Here is a 13681-nt window from a genome sequence, read left to right as displayed (position 1 = left end):
AATACCTACTACAATCTATACCCTAGGAGGTCAAAGGATTATGTTCTTTCACTACGATACTGCATCTTTCTCAGTAAATGGGCCTGTCTTGGTACTCGGGGTTGTTTGCTAGGGAACACACTTAGGGGAATTTACTTGTTTGGATGGTGGTGTAAGTAATACTACTAGTAATTACTACTAAGTAATTCTACTTATGGCACAAGGACTATATTATATCACCTACACATGTATGGTTTTACAGTTTACAAAACATTTGCACATATTGGACCTCATTCAATCCTTACTAATTAGGTAGGTCTCTGTTCCTCAGAGTCAGGATGCTTGGGTTTGAATCTGGAGTCACCACTGAGCAGTTGGATGCCTTTGGGAAAGTTATTTCAATTTTCTCTGCTTTGATTTCCTCATTGGTAAAATAGAGACAATACTTACTTCATAGGGATATGATGAAGAGTCAATGAGCATGGAAAGACTTTAGAACAGTGTCTGGAATACAGTAAGCAAATGCACTGTACTTATTCCCATTATCAGTATTGTACAATTTTAGAAATGGGAGAACTAAGGCTTGACTAGGTTAAAGGGTTCAAAGTGGCAAGGCTGGGAACTGAACCCCAGGTTCCCAACTCATCACATTAGTGGTTGGAAATTATCTGCCTATAATAACTGGTGTCGAAACAAAATGATCATGAATTTACTAATTGGCAGAAAGACGTTAATAGACGTTTCTCAATCTTAAACTTTGGGGACTTGCTACTGCTTGTCTAATAGCACTTGCTGGTGCTTATAACCAAGTCATGGCATTCACAGAAACATTAATGGAGAAAACTCAGAACTGACTGGCCATGTTTGGTTCAATAAATTTTTGTTTTCATGAGCACCCAACCTTGTGATTTAATTGCATATATGCATTTTAAGCACACTTTTTGCAGGGACACTTGTCCTACGTCAGGTGAAAGAATTGGACATAATCAGTAATTTGCAGCGTCCCTCAAAGAACACTGTTCAGTAGAGAACATGATGTCTTCTAGGTCATCTCTCTCCAACCTCGAAATTCTAACACATGTAGACTCACTTTTTACACTTCCCACAGCTATGTGAAGTTTAGATTGAGGATAAATGTTCTGGGTTTTTGTGTTTTGTTTTGTTTTTTGGACAGAGGCAAAGAGAGTCCAAGAGAGGGATAGATAGGGACAGACAAAAAGGGAGAGAGGGCCCTGGCCGATTGGCTCAGTGGTAGAGCGTCGGCCTGGTGGGCAGGAGTCTCAGGTTCAATTCCCGGCCAGGGCACACAGGAGAAGCGCCCATCTGCTTCTCCGCCCTTTCCCCTCTCCTTCCTCTCTGTCTCTCTCTTCCCCTCCCGCAGCCAAGGCTCCACTGGAGCAGGGTTGGCCCGGGCGCTGAGGATGGCTCTGTGGCCTCTGCCTCAGGTGCTAGAATGGCTCTGGTTGCAACAGAACAATGCCCCAGATGGGCAGAGCATCGCCCCCTGGTGGGCGTGCCGGGTGGATCCCGGTCGGGTGCATGCAGGGTCTGTCTGACTGCCTCCTCGTTTCCAACTTCAGGAAAATTACAAAAAAAAAAAAAAAAGGGAGAGGTGAGAAGCATCAATTCATTGTGGCATCTTAGTTGTTCGTTGATTGCTTGCTCATTGATTGCTTTCTCATTTGTGCCTTGATAGGGGGGCTACAGCAGAGCAAGTGACCCCTTGCTCAACCCAGTGATCTTGGGCTCAAGCCAATGATCTTGGGCTTCAAACCAGTGACCTTTGGGCTCAAGCCAGCAACCATGAAGTCATGTCTATGATCCCACACTCAAGCCAGTGACCCTGCGCTCAGGCTGGTGAGCCAACGCTCAAGACAGATGAGCCTGTGCTCAAGCCAGTAACTTCAGGGTTTCAAACCAGGGTTCTCTGCATCCCAGTCCAACGCTCTATCCACTGCACCACCCCCCTGGTCAGGCTGGGTTATTCTTGTAGGAGATAGCAAAGAGGAAACCAGGAAGCTGGGAAGAGAGTAAGAGAAGAGAGATGGGGTATAGGATATGCTTTTGCCATTCAGATTAAAGCAACGGAGGCAATAACAAACCTGTAGGTGCTGAAGAACACAGTACCTGTGGGAAGGTTTCCCTGCTGCTCTGAAGGAGTCTTGAGAAATACTCAAGTGTATGTGAACTTGTTAACAACTTTATTTCTCCCTCTCAAGCATGCAAGTTAATCTAAAACAATGGTAGAACCCTGGACACTGGTTTATAAAACAAAAAAAGGAACTGAAGATTTGGAGAGCCAGTAAAAATATTGTGTTACAGAATAAAATTACCCACATTATTAGAAATAAATGGATGTTCTGAACAGATTCTACCCACTAAAGGGTGGTTAACTTAAAGTTAATTGTATGGTTCTCTTCAGTGTGCAGCCTGTGTTCTATTTTCTTTCTTTCTTTTTATTTTTTGTGTGACAGAGACAGAGAGAGGGAAAGATAGGGACAGACAGACAGGAAGGGAGAGAGATGAGAAGCATCAATTCTTCATTGCAACTCCTTAGTTGTTCAATGATTGCTCTCTCATATGTACCTTGATTGCAGGGCTACAGCAGAGCAAGTGACCCCTTGCTCAAGCCAGCAACCTAGGCCTTCAAACCAGCGATCATGGTGTCATGTCTATGATCCCACGCTCAAGCCAGTGACTCCATGCTCAAGCTGGTGAGCCCATGCTCAAGCCAGATGAGCCTGCGCTCAAGCCGGCAACGTCCGAGTTTTGAACCTGGGTCCTCTGCATCCCAGTCTGACCCTCTATCCACTGCACCACCACCTGGTCAAGATCTTTTTTCCTCCTATGTTCTATTTTTATGAACATTGTAACCAACACTCTTAAAATCCAACCAAAACCCATCTCTAGCCTCTTTCTTCCTTGACCACCTGTATCTTCCTTTCACCCTATGAGGGGCTGAAAAATCTAAACATTGCCCTTTGCGACATGTCGTGCTATAGGTGAGCCATGTGACTTAGTCCTGGCCTGGGACATAAGAGGATTTCTATGTGTGAGGGGTGGGGGGAAGAGTGTTCTCCCTGATTAAAAGCAGGCATATGAGAAGAGCCCTTTTACATTTCTCTTTCTGCTTTGGATGCTGCCACATGAAGATGTAATGCCTGAAGCCGTGGCAGCAATATTGTGACCAAGTTCGTGATCAAGGCTGAAGTTGAAAGCTAACAGATAGAGGAAGGTAAAAATGCTAAAGATAAACAGAGTTGGGTCCTTGAAAGCAACATTGAGCTGCCAACCCAACCTTGAGGATCACCTATTTCTAGACTCCAGGAAATGATTAGTCATTAGGCACAAGCCACTGTTATTGTTATGTTACCTGGAGTTGAAAGTATCCAACTGACACAAATGTAGTAACTTGAGAGTACTCTCATGAGTTCACTGAATATCTTGATCTCCTGGCTTCCATCATCTCCCCACAAAGTCTTATTACCACTGAGGTTTTCACAGATAGCAAGTCCTGAGGTTTGAGAGACACTGCCTGTTACAGCTTGGCTTCTGTAAGGTTCATCTAAACCAGTGGTTCTCAACCTTTCTAATGCCGTGACCCCGCAATACAGTTCCTCATGTTGCGGTGACCCCAAACCAAAAAATAATTTTGGTGGCTACTTCATAACTGTAATTTTGCTACAGTTATGATTCGGAATGTAAATACCTGATATGCATTATGTATTTTCCAATGGCTTTAGGCAACCCAGCTGGGGTCATGACCCACAGGTTGAGAACCGCTGATCTAAACCATAAATTACTTTAAAGAGAAATGGTAAAAATACTTCTGTGTAGGCAGACACTGACTTTCATGCAGAAGGGACAAGCTGCCCCTAAGCAGCTGTTTCTTTCCTCCTGGGAGAATGGGTGTTGTCGAATCTATGAGGTTGAGGAGAAAAGCTTAAAAAACCCCAAAAGTCAGTAACTGCACAAATGACACACTAAACTGCAACTGGAGAGTGCAGCTTCCTGGGCTTCAATATTACACTGATCTGAGATTTCGAGATCAATAGCTGGTTAGGGTTTACTGAAACAAAGGATAAAAAAAACCCTGAAAAGTGAGGATTTTGTAAAATGCCCACATATTTCAACTCATTCCTGAGTGTTGGCCTAAGAAGTTATCTGCGAATCTGTGACATGTACAAAAGACCAAGCTTACTGCTATTTAAGGACACCAAAGCTCAGCCCTTTGAGGTTGACATGGACACTATGACCCCTCTCCAGGGTCCCAGGCTGTGATCTTTGAGTGGAAACTGCAGAATTAAGGCAGAAACATGACTGCAGGGCAAAGCAGCTGTGGAAAGCCAGCAGTCCATTCCAGAGAGAAAGCCAATGCTAGACATTTTATTTTTAAACAAAGCAAAGCCCCAAGATGAAGAAAGCGTTCAGTTTATCCCCACGCCCCAGATGTGAGAGCGGGTCTAGTGTCCAGGTGAGACAATGGAAGGATGACCTACATCTGAAACCTCTTGGCACACCATCTTAAACAGAAAGGCCGAATTTGCAAACCATTTAGGGCCTTGTAGAAACTTAACAGGTCATTCTCAAGTCTACTTAGTTTATTTGACTCTAATTTTGGTAAAAGATCTCTGGCTGGAGAAAATGAAATGTATCTAAAATTACTTTCTGGGCTAGCTGTCATTTATTCACTTTCCCAGGGCTCCTCTACTTTCTTCCTGAGATGTTTATTACTCCCAAGATCAGCCAGCACAGGCAGACAGAAGACCTCAGTTCTTTAGGGGTGGGGCAGTCGCTCACAGGTCCTCAGGGAAGAAGTCACAACAAGGAACGGAACCACAGCGTCTATACTGGGCCCCTTCTGCTGGCAGCTACCTTGGTTGCTTCCTTTGGAAACTTCTTTACAGGCCTTTTCCAAGTAGAACTCTATGTTGTAGGGCACCTGCAGGCTGTTCCTTGCTCTCCACATGGGAAGTTGGCCTGAAAGAATTAGGCCCACCTGGAGAAAAAGTAGCTGTAAGAGGTGCAGAGAGACTTGTGATGGCATTTTAGTTTTGCTCTTTCTGAACTTTGATCAGAAGCCAAAAAAGGCAACTTCCTTTTTCACTAAAGCCTACTCGATTTAGGTTTCTATCATGTGCAACCTGGATTCTCAGATGTTTTTATAAACTTGTGTATAAACCCCACGTCCCCTCAAAAAGTGAAGTATTTCACACAAGCATGCTAATTATTTTTAAAAATTTTTTACTTTGTTGATTTTAGAGAGAGAAACATTGATTTGCTGTACCACTTATTTATGCATTTATTGGTTGATTCTTGTATGCACCCTGGTCCGGGGGATCGAACCTGCAACCTTGGCTTATCTGGATGACACTTTAACAAACTGAGCTACCAGGACAGGGCTATAAGAATTCTTTTGAAAAATAATTTACTTTGTAAATCAAATAATTACTTTCAAATTTATCTTCTATATAAATTCTTAAATACACCCACCATTGTTATCATATATAGTTGCAGGGAATAACAGTTGAAATACAGTGTAGGCAGTTGTTCTAGTTTTTGTATTCAATTTGAACAAATAGAAAAGTGAATTACTCATTTAGAAATATTTCATTTTAGATAAAAATGTTGCCTGACCAGGTGGTGGCGCAGTGGATAGAGCGTCGGACTGGGATGCAGAAAGACCCAGGTTCGAGACCCCGAGGTCGCCAGCTTGAGCGCGGGCTCATCTGGCTTGAGCAAACAGCTCACCAGCTTGGACCCAAGGTCGCTGGCTCCAGCAGGGGGTTACTCGGTCTGCTGAAGGCCCACGGTCAAGGCACATGTGAGAAAGCAATCAATTAACAACTAAGAAGTCGCAACGCGCAACGAGAACCTGATGATTGATGCTTCTCATCTCTCTCCGTTCCTGTCTGTCCCTGTCTATCTCTGCCTCTGTAAAAACAAACAAACAAACAAACAAAAAAAATGTTATACCCACTTTAGTATATCATAAAGTGTAACTAAAAATTTGCATAAGTAATAAAAGGGTTAAGAAATGATTTGGGTTATAATCAGAGGAATTTAAATGTAAATCTGTAGGAAGACAGACATTCTCCAAATAAAATTCCAATAAAAGGCTAAACATTCTTAAACATTTTTATATACATAAAGAATAAATTATTTCTGGTTAACATGTTTTTGCTTTAGTGGCAGAAAAATCAACAACAAATTTGATAAGTTATGTTATAACCAAAGTTTTCTAGACATGAGTTCCACAGTACCGTCTGCATGACATCTGTTCAGAAATGAGGCCAAAATCCTTAGAACAGATCATATGGGGGTGGGGAGAAGATGCTTGCTAATGCTGACAGGGCTATCTAACAGGCAGGAGGCTGGAGCCAGGGGAGACCGGAACATAAGAGGGAAGATCATGTCACTAATTGGGGCTACAAAGGGAAAAGCACAGGCTGAGCCCAAGACAGCCCAGTCAAGGTCATGTGGTCATGTTCAAGGTAGCTCAGGAGTTTGGTTTTCAAAGTGTTCAGGACAAATTCCAGCAAGAGGTTTGGGTTGTCAAATCTTTCTTCTTCAGTTTGTGATTTCTCAACTGAGGTACCCGGCATACATAAGGGAAAAAAAGGAATACATTCAGATTTAGTTTTTTTGGATATTAAGCCAGAAACCCAGGTGAGGAATAGGACAAGCACAGAAACCAGAACTGGTGTTTTCTGTAAAGAACTGTACACACAAACAGGTTGAGCTTATTAATGGGGGAGGAAAGAAGTGCAACTGGAGTTTAAGCTGTCTCAAAAAGACAAAGGGCAGGGGAGGGGAGAAGAAAGAAGGAAAATGCAGAGGAGCCCTTAACTTAGTGATTAGTACCTGAAATAGTTTCTGTCCCTTGGATGTCCTGCTGCAGGCACTGTACCTGAGGCACCTGGGCCTGGAAAGCTGTTCTCAGGATCTGACTCATTTCCCCATGGGCTAGACACAGATTTCCTGAAGTACTGCCAGGCACCCTTCCTCTTCTTTGTGCTCATGCTTAATTTCCTGAAGTGATCTTAATACTTCTCAGCCAAGCTAGCGCAGGAAGTTGTCATACTGTGTCCAGTCACAGCACACTTTGACCGTTCAGATATCTGGGCCCGCAGTGGGAAGGGGACACTTGTATTTTTGGCTCATATGCTTTTCAAGTAGAATACATCTGACTAGATAAAGGGAACATCGTCCAGAACCCTCCTAACCTCCATATAAGCATGCAATCTACTCCATCAAAAGGAGAGGTCATTGTGCCCAAGGCGGAGGAGGGACAAGGCTGCTCTGTACTGCAAAGAACACTACAGCACAATCAGTGGCCCAAATTCAGTGACAGACTGGTGCAGCTCACTAACACTAGGAGGAATGTCATTTGGAATATTTTCAGCAGAGGAAAGAAATGTCACCTCACTGCATGTTATTTAAAAAATATTTTATCAGGATATAAGGTCACTTCACTATTTGTCCTTAACCTGTACAAGTTAGTGTTTGCTTTGCCACATAATTACAGTACTTTCTCCCTTGAATGTTCTTTATTTTGGAGGAATGTCTGCATTCCACCCATCAATGCCATCATTTCCGAAATGCTTATTTTCTTCTATGTGCCAGTCATTCAAATAAGGTGAAAAGGTGCTTTTTTTCCCAAAATAACTCCATTGTATCTAGAATTTTATTTTAAATATAGAGGTAACATAGATATGAGAATGTCTTAACAACCAAAGACATCAATCAAAATTCAGATGATACCTGGCATGACAGTTCTATCATTTTGAAAGCCTATGATTTGTGCTTGTAATGGACAAAGCATGCATTAAAGACATCTTTTTTTATTTTTTAAAGAGAGAGAGAGGCGTCAACTCATTGTTCCACTTAGTTGTGTACTCTGATTGCTTCTCATATGCACCCTGACGGGGGATTGAACCAGTGACCTTGGAGTGCTGGAGGCCATCATTAAGCACATTTCTAGGAAATGCATATAGTATCTAAAGGTCTAGAAGTTACTATAGAACAGACTGCCTCCCCTGAATAGAAAACAGAAGATCAGAAGGAAGCAGACCCTATCCCACGCCAAGAATTAGCAAGTTTTCTAGGCAGGCAATGCCATAAGTGGAGTATTATTATAGCTCTCAAATCACGAGGGAGGAGAAGATGGACCAAGTGAGAGGAAGGGAGGGAGAGAAGTGAGAAGCCTAGAGGTACAAGAGTTCCCATTACAGTTACAACACTTCATCAGGCAATAAGATTTTCTATCTGGAAGGCACATAAAAGATAACCCTAACAGTAAATTATTAAGACAATGGGAATGAAAAGGAAAGAGCCTCCCCTGGATGTAAAGTACAGTTGTGTCATTAACATGACAACCAACTGGAGCTCAAACACACCTTAGCACAGGGACTGACTGATGTTAAGCACCAGGCAGCATGTACAGAGGACTTGGTGCTCTTGGTTCAGTTTCAGTGATTCTTCAGCCATTAATAATGCTAATGTGGCCTGACCAGGCAGTGGTGCAGTGGATAGAGCGTCAGACTGGGATGCAGAAGACCCAGGTTCGAGACCCCGAGGTTGCCAGCTTGAGCACGGGCTCATCTGGTTTGAGTAAATCTCACCGCTTGAGCCCAAGGTCGCTGGCTCGAGCAAGGGGTTACTTGGTCTGCTGAAAGCCCGCGGTCAAGGCACATATGAGAAAGCAATCAATGAAGAACTAAGGTGTTACAATGAAAAACTAATGATTGATGCTTCTCATTTCTCTGTTCCTGTCTGTCCCTATCTATCCCTCTCTCTCTGTTAAAAAAAAACAAAGCCAATGTGCCTTTAAATGGAAACCCCAAATCCTCTATGTGACAAAAGATTTAAATTTTTACAGTTAATTTACTGTTAGTATGTCCCACAGGGTATGCCAAGTTCACTGATTCAGCTCAGCAGAGTCTTCCAGGCTTTGTTTACCACCACTCAGCATTACAAAGTTAGCCAGAAAGAAAAGATGAAAGGAGCAATTATGAAATTCCTGACTTCTGTGCCTTGGTTATAAATCCATAGTTTGCATAAAATAAATTATATGCATTAAATAAAAATCAGTGTTGGAAGTTGAAATGGGGGACAGGGAAGGCACAACAATCTGGTCTTTTTTTTTTTTTTTTTTCTAAAGCTGGAAACAGGGAGAGACAGACAGACTCCTGCATGAGCCCGACCAGGATCCACCCGGCATGCCCACCAGGGGCGACGCTCTGCCCACCAGGGGGTCATGCTCTGCCCCTCCGGGGCGTCGCTCTGCCGCGACCAGAGCCACTCTAGCGCCTGGGGCAGAGGCCAAGAAGCCATCCCCAGCGCCCGGGCCATCTCTGCTCCAATGGAGCCTTGGCTGCGGGAGGGGAAGAGAGAGACAGAGAGGAAGGAGGGGGGGTGGTGGAGAAGCAAATGGGCGCTTCTCCTATGTGCCCTGGCCGGGAATCGAACCCGGGTCCCCCACACGCCAGGCTGACGCTCTACCACTGAGCCAACCGGCCAGGGCCCAATCTGGTATTCTTAAGGCAAAACAATAGAGATCTCTTTAAGTAGACATTTTATTATATCCACAGTCGATAAAATCCCAGTGCTACTGTTAGGCATGTAAATACAGACCCTGTAAGAAAAAAATAAGCACAGTGTTAGTTACATTAACAGTTACTTGAGAGAACATCTTTTATTAAGAAAACATAGACACTTATCCACCTATCCACCAAGGGGAAAAAAAGCCACTAAGAAACTTGTGCAATGATGTGCCACATTCCATGAAACACCAACCTATTAAAAAAAACCCGGCCCTGGCCGGTTGGCTCAGTGGTAGAGCGTCGGCCTGGCGTGCAGAAGTCCCGGGTTCGATTCCCGGCCAGGGCACACAGGAGCAGCGCCCATCTGCTTCTCCACCCCTCCCCCTCTCCTTCCTCTCTGTCTCTCTCTTCCCCTCCCGCAGCTGAGGCTCCACTGGAGCAAAGATGGCCCGGGCGCTGGGGATGGCTTCTCGGCCTCTGCCCCAGGCGCTGGAGTGGCTCTGGTCGCGGCAGAGCATCGCTCCCTGGTGGGCGTGCCAGGTGGATCCCAGTCGGGCGCATGCGGGAGTCTGTCTCTCCCAGTTTCCGGCTTCAGAAAAATACAGAAGAAAAAAAAAAACAACAAAAAACCCCCCCCACACCTTGAAATCATCATCTTCAAAGTATAAATGTATCCAATATTCAAGCCAATTTTTCAATAAAAGTTCAGAATCACAAAAGGTCTGTGATCACAAAGTATATGACTACACATCCTTTAAATTTATGAGCAAAATTTCACTTCTAAATACTATTATAACTTTAAAATATTAACTCAAAATACCAAATTTGAGTTAAAATAATGGCTAATTTTATTTTGTACATGAATCTTTATTCCCTCTTTAGGCTCAAAAATTGCAAATAATTCCTTATGAGGAGGTCACCAACTGAAGCAGAAAGATCACTATCCAAGAGCCTTTCATTTTATCTGTAAATATTCTGTGAATTTCACTTAAATTTTTAAAAAATAACTACAACTCAATGATAGCACCTTATGAAATTTAAGATTCCACTGACTGTAAAATTAGTCACTTTACTTATTTCTAAGAAAAGAACAGCCAATTCTTAGTATTATGATACTCTACTGGAAATTATAAGATGTTTACCAATTTCAAAGATATTAAACTGAAAAAAATGTGTCAGAATCAATGAAATGCAGCACCTGTCTTTAACTTATTTTATAAATTTTATTTATTTTATTTTCAGCTTGTTTTAACTATCTAGATATGAAACAGCTTACCTGCTAAATATTTAATATTGTCAAGCTTGTGTGACTCGAGCATGGTTTTGAGGCCGGCAACCTCAGTGTCTATCTTCCTGTCTGTCTGGGTGACGGCCCGATCTTGCTGGGCATGCTTTTAAAACAAAGAGATTTGGAGCATCAAACCACTTGGGATATATATACCGCCCCCTCTGCTCTCAGTCCTGAGAGTTCCTTCCCAACAGGGCACAGTCAAGGGGAACTGGCGTAAGGTTAAGGAGACTTGGGCTTTAGTCTAAGTTCTACTATCCTCACGCTATGTTGTGATGGTCAGGGCCTTTAATATATTTAGGCCTGTTTCCTTTTGTTTGAAAAAAGGGAGGAAAAAAACACCATTAGCTTTGCCTCCACATAGGCTTTAATAGAATCAAATGTAATAATCTGTATTAAAAAAAGCTTTTGTATATCACAGATTGCTTTACAAGTATGGTTAACATTATGAAGCCAGTCTGTTTTGGGGTTGGTTTTTTTTTGTATTTTTCCGAAGTTAGAAGTGGGGAGGCAGTCAGACAGACTCCTGCATGTGCCGGACCAGAATCCACCCAGCATGCCCACCAGGGGGCGTTGCTCTGTTGTGGCCTGAGTCATTCTAGCACCTGAGGCAGAGGCCATGGAGCCATCCTCAGCGCCTGGGCCAACTTTGCTCCAATGGAGCCTTGGCTATGGGAGGGGAAGAGAGAGATAGAGAGGAAGGAGAGGGGGAGGGGTGGAGAAGCAGATGGGTGCTTCTCCTGTGTGCCCTGGCCAGGAATCGAACCTGGGATTTCCACATGCTGGGCCGACACTCTACCACTGAGCCAACCAGCCAAGGCACCAGTCTGTTCTTAAAGGCAATAAATATGTCCTATCTTTCCAACGTCCTCTTAATGAAAGGTATACAAAAATGTTTTTAAAAAAGAAACAGAATCTTGGGTAACCTAAAAGCAACAGTGCTGGCCTTGTGTCACTACTTCTTTTCATTCTTTTTTTTTTTTTTTTTTTTTTTTTTTACAGAGACAGAGAGAGAGTCAGAGAGAGGGATAGATAGGGACAGACAGACAAAAACAAAGAGAGATGAGAAGCATCAATCATTAGTTTTTTGTTGCGACACCTTAGTTGTTCACTGATTGTTTTCTCATATGTGCCTTAACCGCGGGCCTTCAGCAGACTGAGTAACCCCTTGCTCGAGCCAGCGACCTTGGGTCCAAGCTGGTGAGCCTTGCTCAAGCCAGATGAGCCCGCGCTCAAGCTGGTGACCTCAGGGTCTCAAACCTGGGTCCTCAGCATCCTAGTCCGACGATCTATCCACTGCGCCACCACTTGGTCAGGCTTCTTTTCACTCTTAAAGTATTCTTCTTTTATATAGTTCAAACACCAAGTGTCTTATTATTAGGAGGCTAAGCTATACCAAAGGCCTATTTGTGTTCTTTCCCAAATACAATCCAGCTGTAATAGATATATAGTTACCCTCAAAGGGTGGTAGGTTTGGCTGGTATTATAAAGAGGTTGTCATATTTCATTATTGCATCAAAGCAGTGTAAATACTTCACTAAAAATTATAAGGTACGTAAGTCATTCCCCATGGCTAATAATTCAGGTGATGAATAAGAAAATAAATGCCTGGATGAACCGAGGAATGTTCCAATAGTCTCTGATGGTCTCTTATAGTTTTCAGAGGTCCCAGGTAACATAGGATAGAAAAGAAGTAAATGCAAGCCATAGTTAAAAATATAATGAAAAACAATCTATGTCTATTCACTATGTCACTGAGATATAAACTTATTAAGATAATTAAGTGTTTGGTTATGTGCAAAACAATCCTATGCTACTCCACTTCCAGGTATACACTCAAAAAAAAAAAAAAAAAAGGAAACAGGGATTGCTTTGTTCACAGAAGCATTATACACAACGCCAGCAGGTAGAAGCAACCTGACTGTCCAGAAAAAGGATTACCAAAAGGTGGTACATTCATACAACAGAATAAGTTCAGCTTTAAAAAGGAAGGAAATTCTGCCCTGGCCGGTTGGCTCAGTGGTAGAGCGTTGGCCTGGCGTGCAGAAGTCCCGGGTTCGATTCCCGGCCAGGGCACACAGGAGAAGAGCGCCCATCTGCTTCTCCACCCTTCCCCCTCTCCTTCCTCTCTGTCTCTCTCTTCCCCTCCCGCAGCCAAGGCTCCATTGGAGCAAAGTTTGCCGGGCGCTGGGGATGGCTCCATGGCCTCTGCTTCAGGCGCTAGAGTGGCCCCGGGTGGGCAGAGCATCGCCCCCTGGTGGGCATGCCGGGTGGATCCTGGTCGGGCGCATGCGGGAGTGACACATGCTATATCATGGAAGGACCTTGAGGACATTACGTAACTGATATAAGCCAGTCACAAAAGGACAAATACTGTATGATTCCACTTATAAAAGGAACCTAGATCAGTTGAATTCATGGACAGAAAGTAAAATGGTGTTTGCGGGGACCAGGGAAGAAGGAAACGGAGAGTTAGTGTTTGATGGGGAAAATATGGTGGTGATGGTTGCAAATGTACTTAATAAAACTAAACTATACACTTAAAAAATGGTTAAAATGGTCATATTTATGTGCATTTTACCACAGTTTTAAAATCCAATAGCACTACACCTGCATATATTTTCCTATAACACATCACTACAAATAACAGTAACCACACATGACATAAATACAATGAATACAATGACCAAGAAAAGTCATTGTCATTTCTTACCAATGCCACCATTTCTGTCCTCATTTCCAGCAGCTTCCTTTCGTTTAATGAGTACTGAAACAAACACACAGTCAGATTCTGATTTCCCCCTCTCTCCCTCTTCTCTAGTGTCTTCTGGTCTCCCTACTTCCAAGAATGTGAAATTGACACTAGAAG

The 13681-nt window shown here is 43.2% G+C and overlaps 1 protein-coding gene across 4 annotated transcripts in view; it reads right to left on the bottom strand.

Annotated features, from left to right (window-relative positions):
- Positions 1-9539: 9539 nt before the first annotated feature.
- MCUR1 (mitochondrial calcium uniporter regulator 1) overlaps positions 9540-13681 on the bottom strand; it is a 37609-nt gene continuing 33467 nt past the window's right edge. For 2 of the 4 annotated variants that reach the window (XM_066268356.1, XM_066268354.1), the window contains 3 exons: positions 13526-13579; positions 10801-10915; positions 9540-9616 (listed from right to left, as the gene is read on the bottom strand). In XM_066268356.1, coding sequence (XP_066124453.1) covers positions 9561-9616; positions 10801-10915; positions 13526-13579 — 225 coding nt within the window. In that variant the 3' untranslated portion in view covers positions 9540-9560. The remainder of the gene's footprint in view (positions 9617-10800; positions 10916-13525; positions 13580-13681) is intronic. The other 2 variants (XM_066268355.1, XM_066268357.1) reach the window with 2 other exon arrangements.

The sequence above is a fragment of the Saccopteryx bilineata genome, chromosome 3, assembly GCF_036850765.1.
Source record: "Saccopteryx bilineata isolate mSacBil1 chromosome 3, mSacBil1_pri_phased_curated, whole genome shotgun sequence".
NCBI lineage: Eukaryota > Metazoa > Chordata > Mammalia > Chiroptera > Emballonuridae > Saccopteryx > Saccopteryx bilineata.
This window is presented reverse-complemented; position numbering and strand designations above follow the sequence as displayed.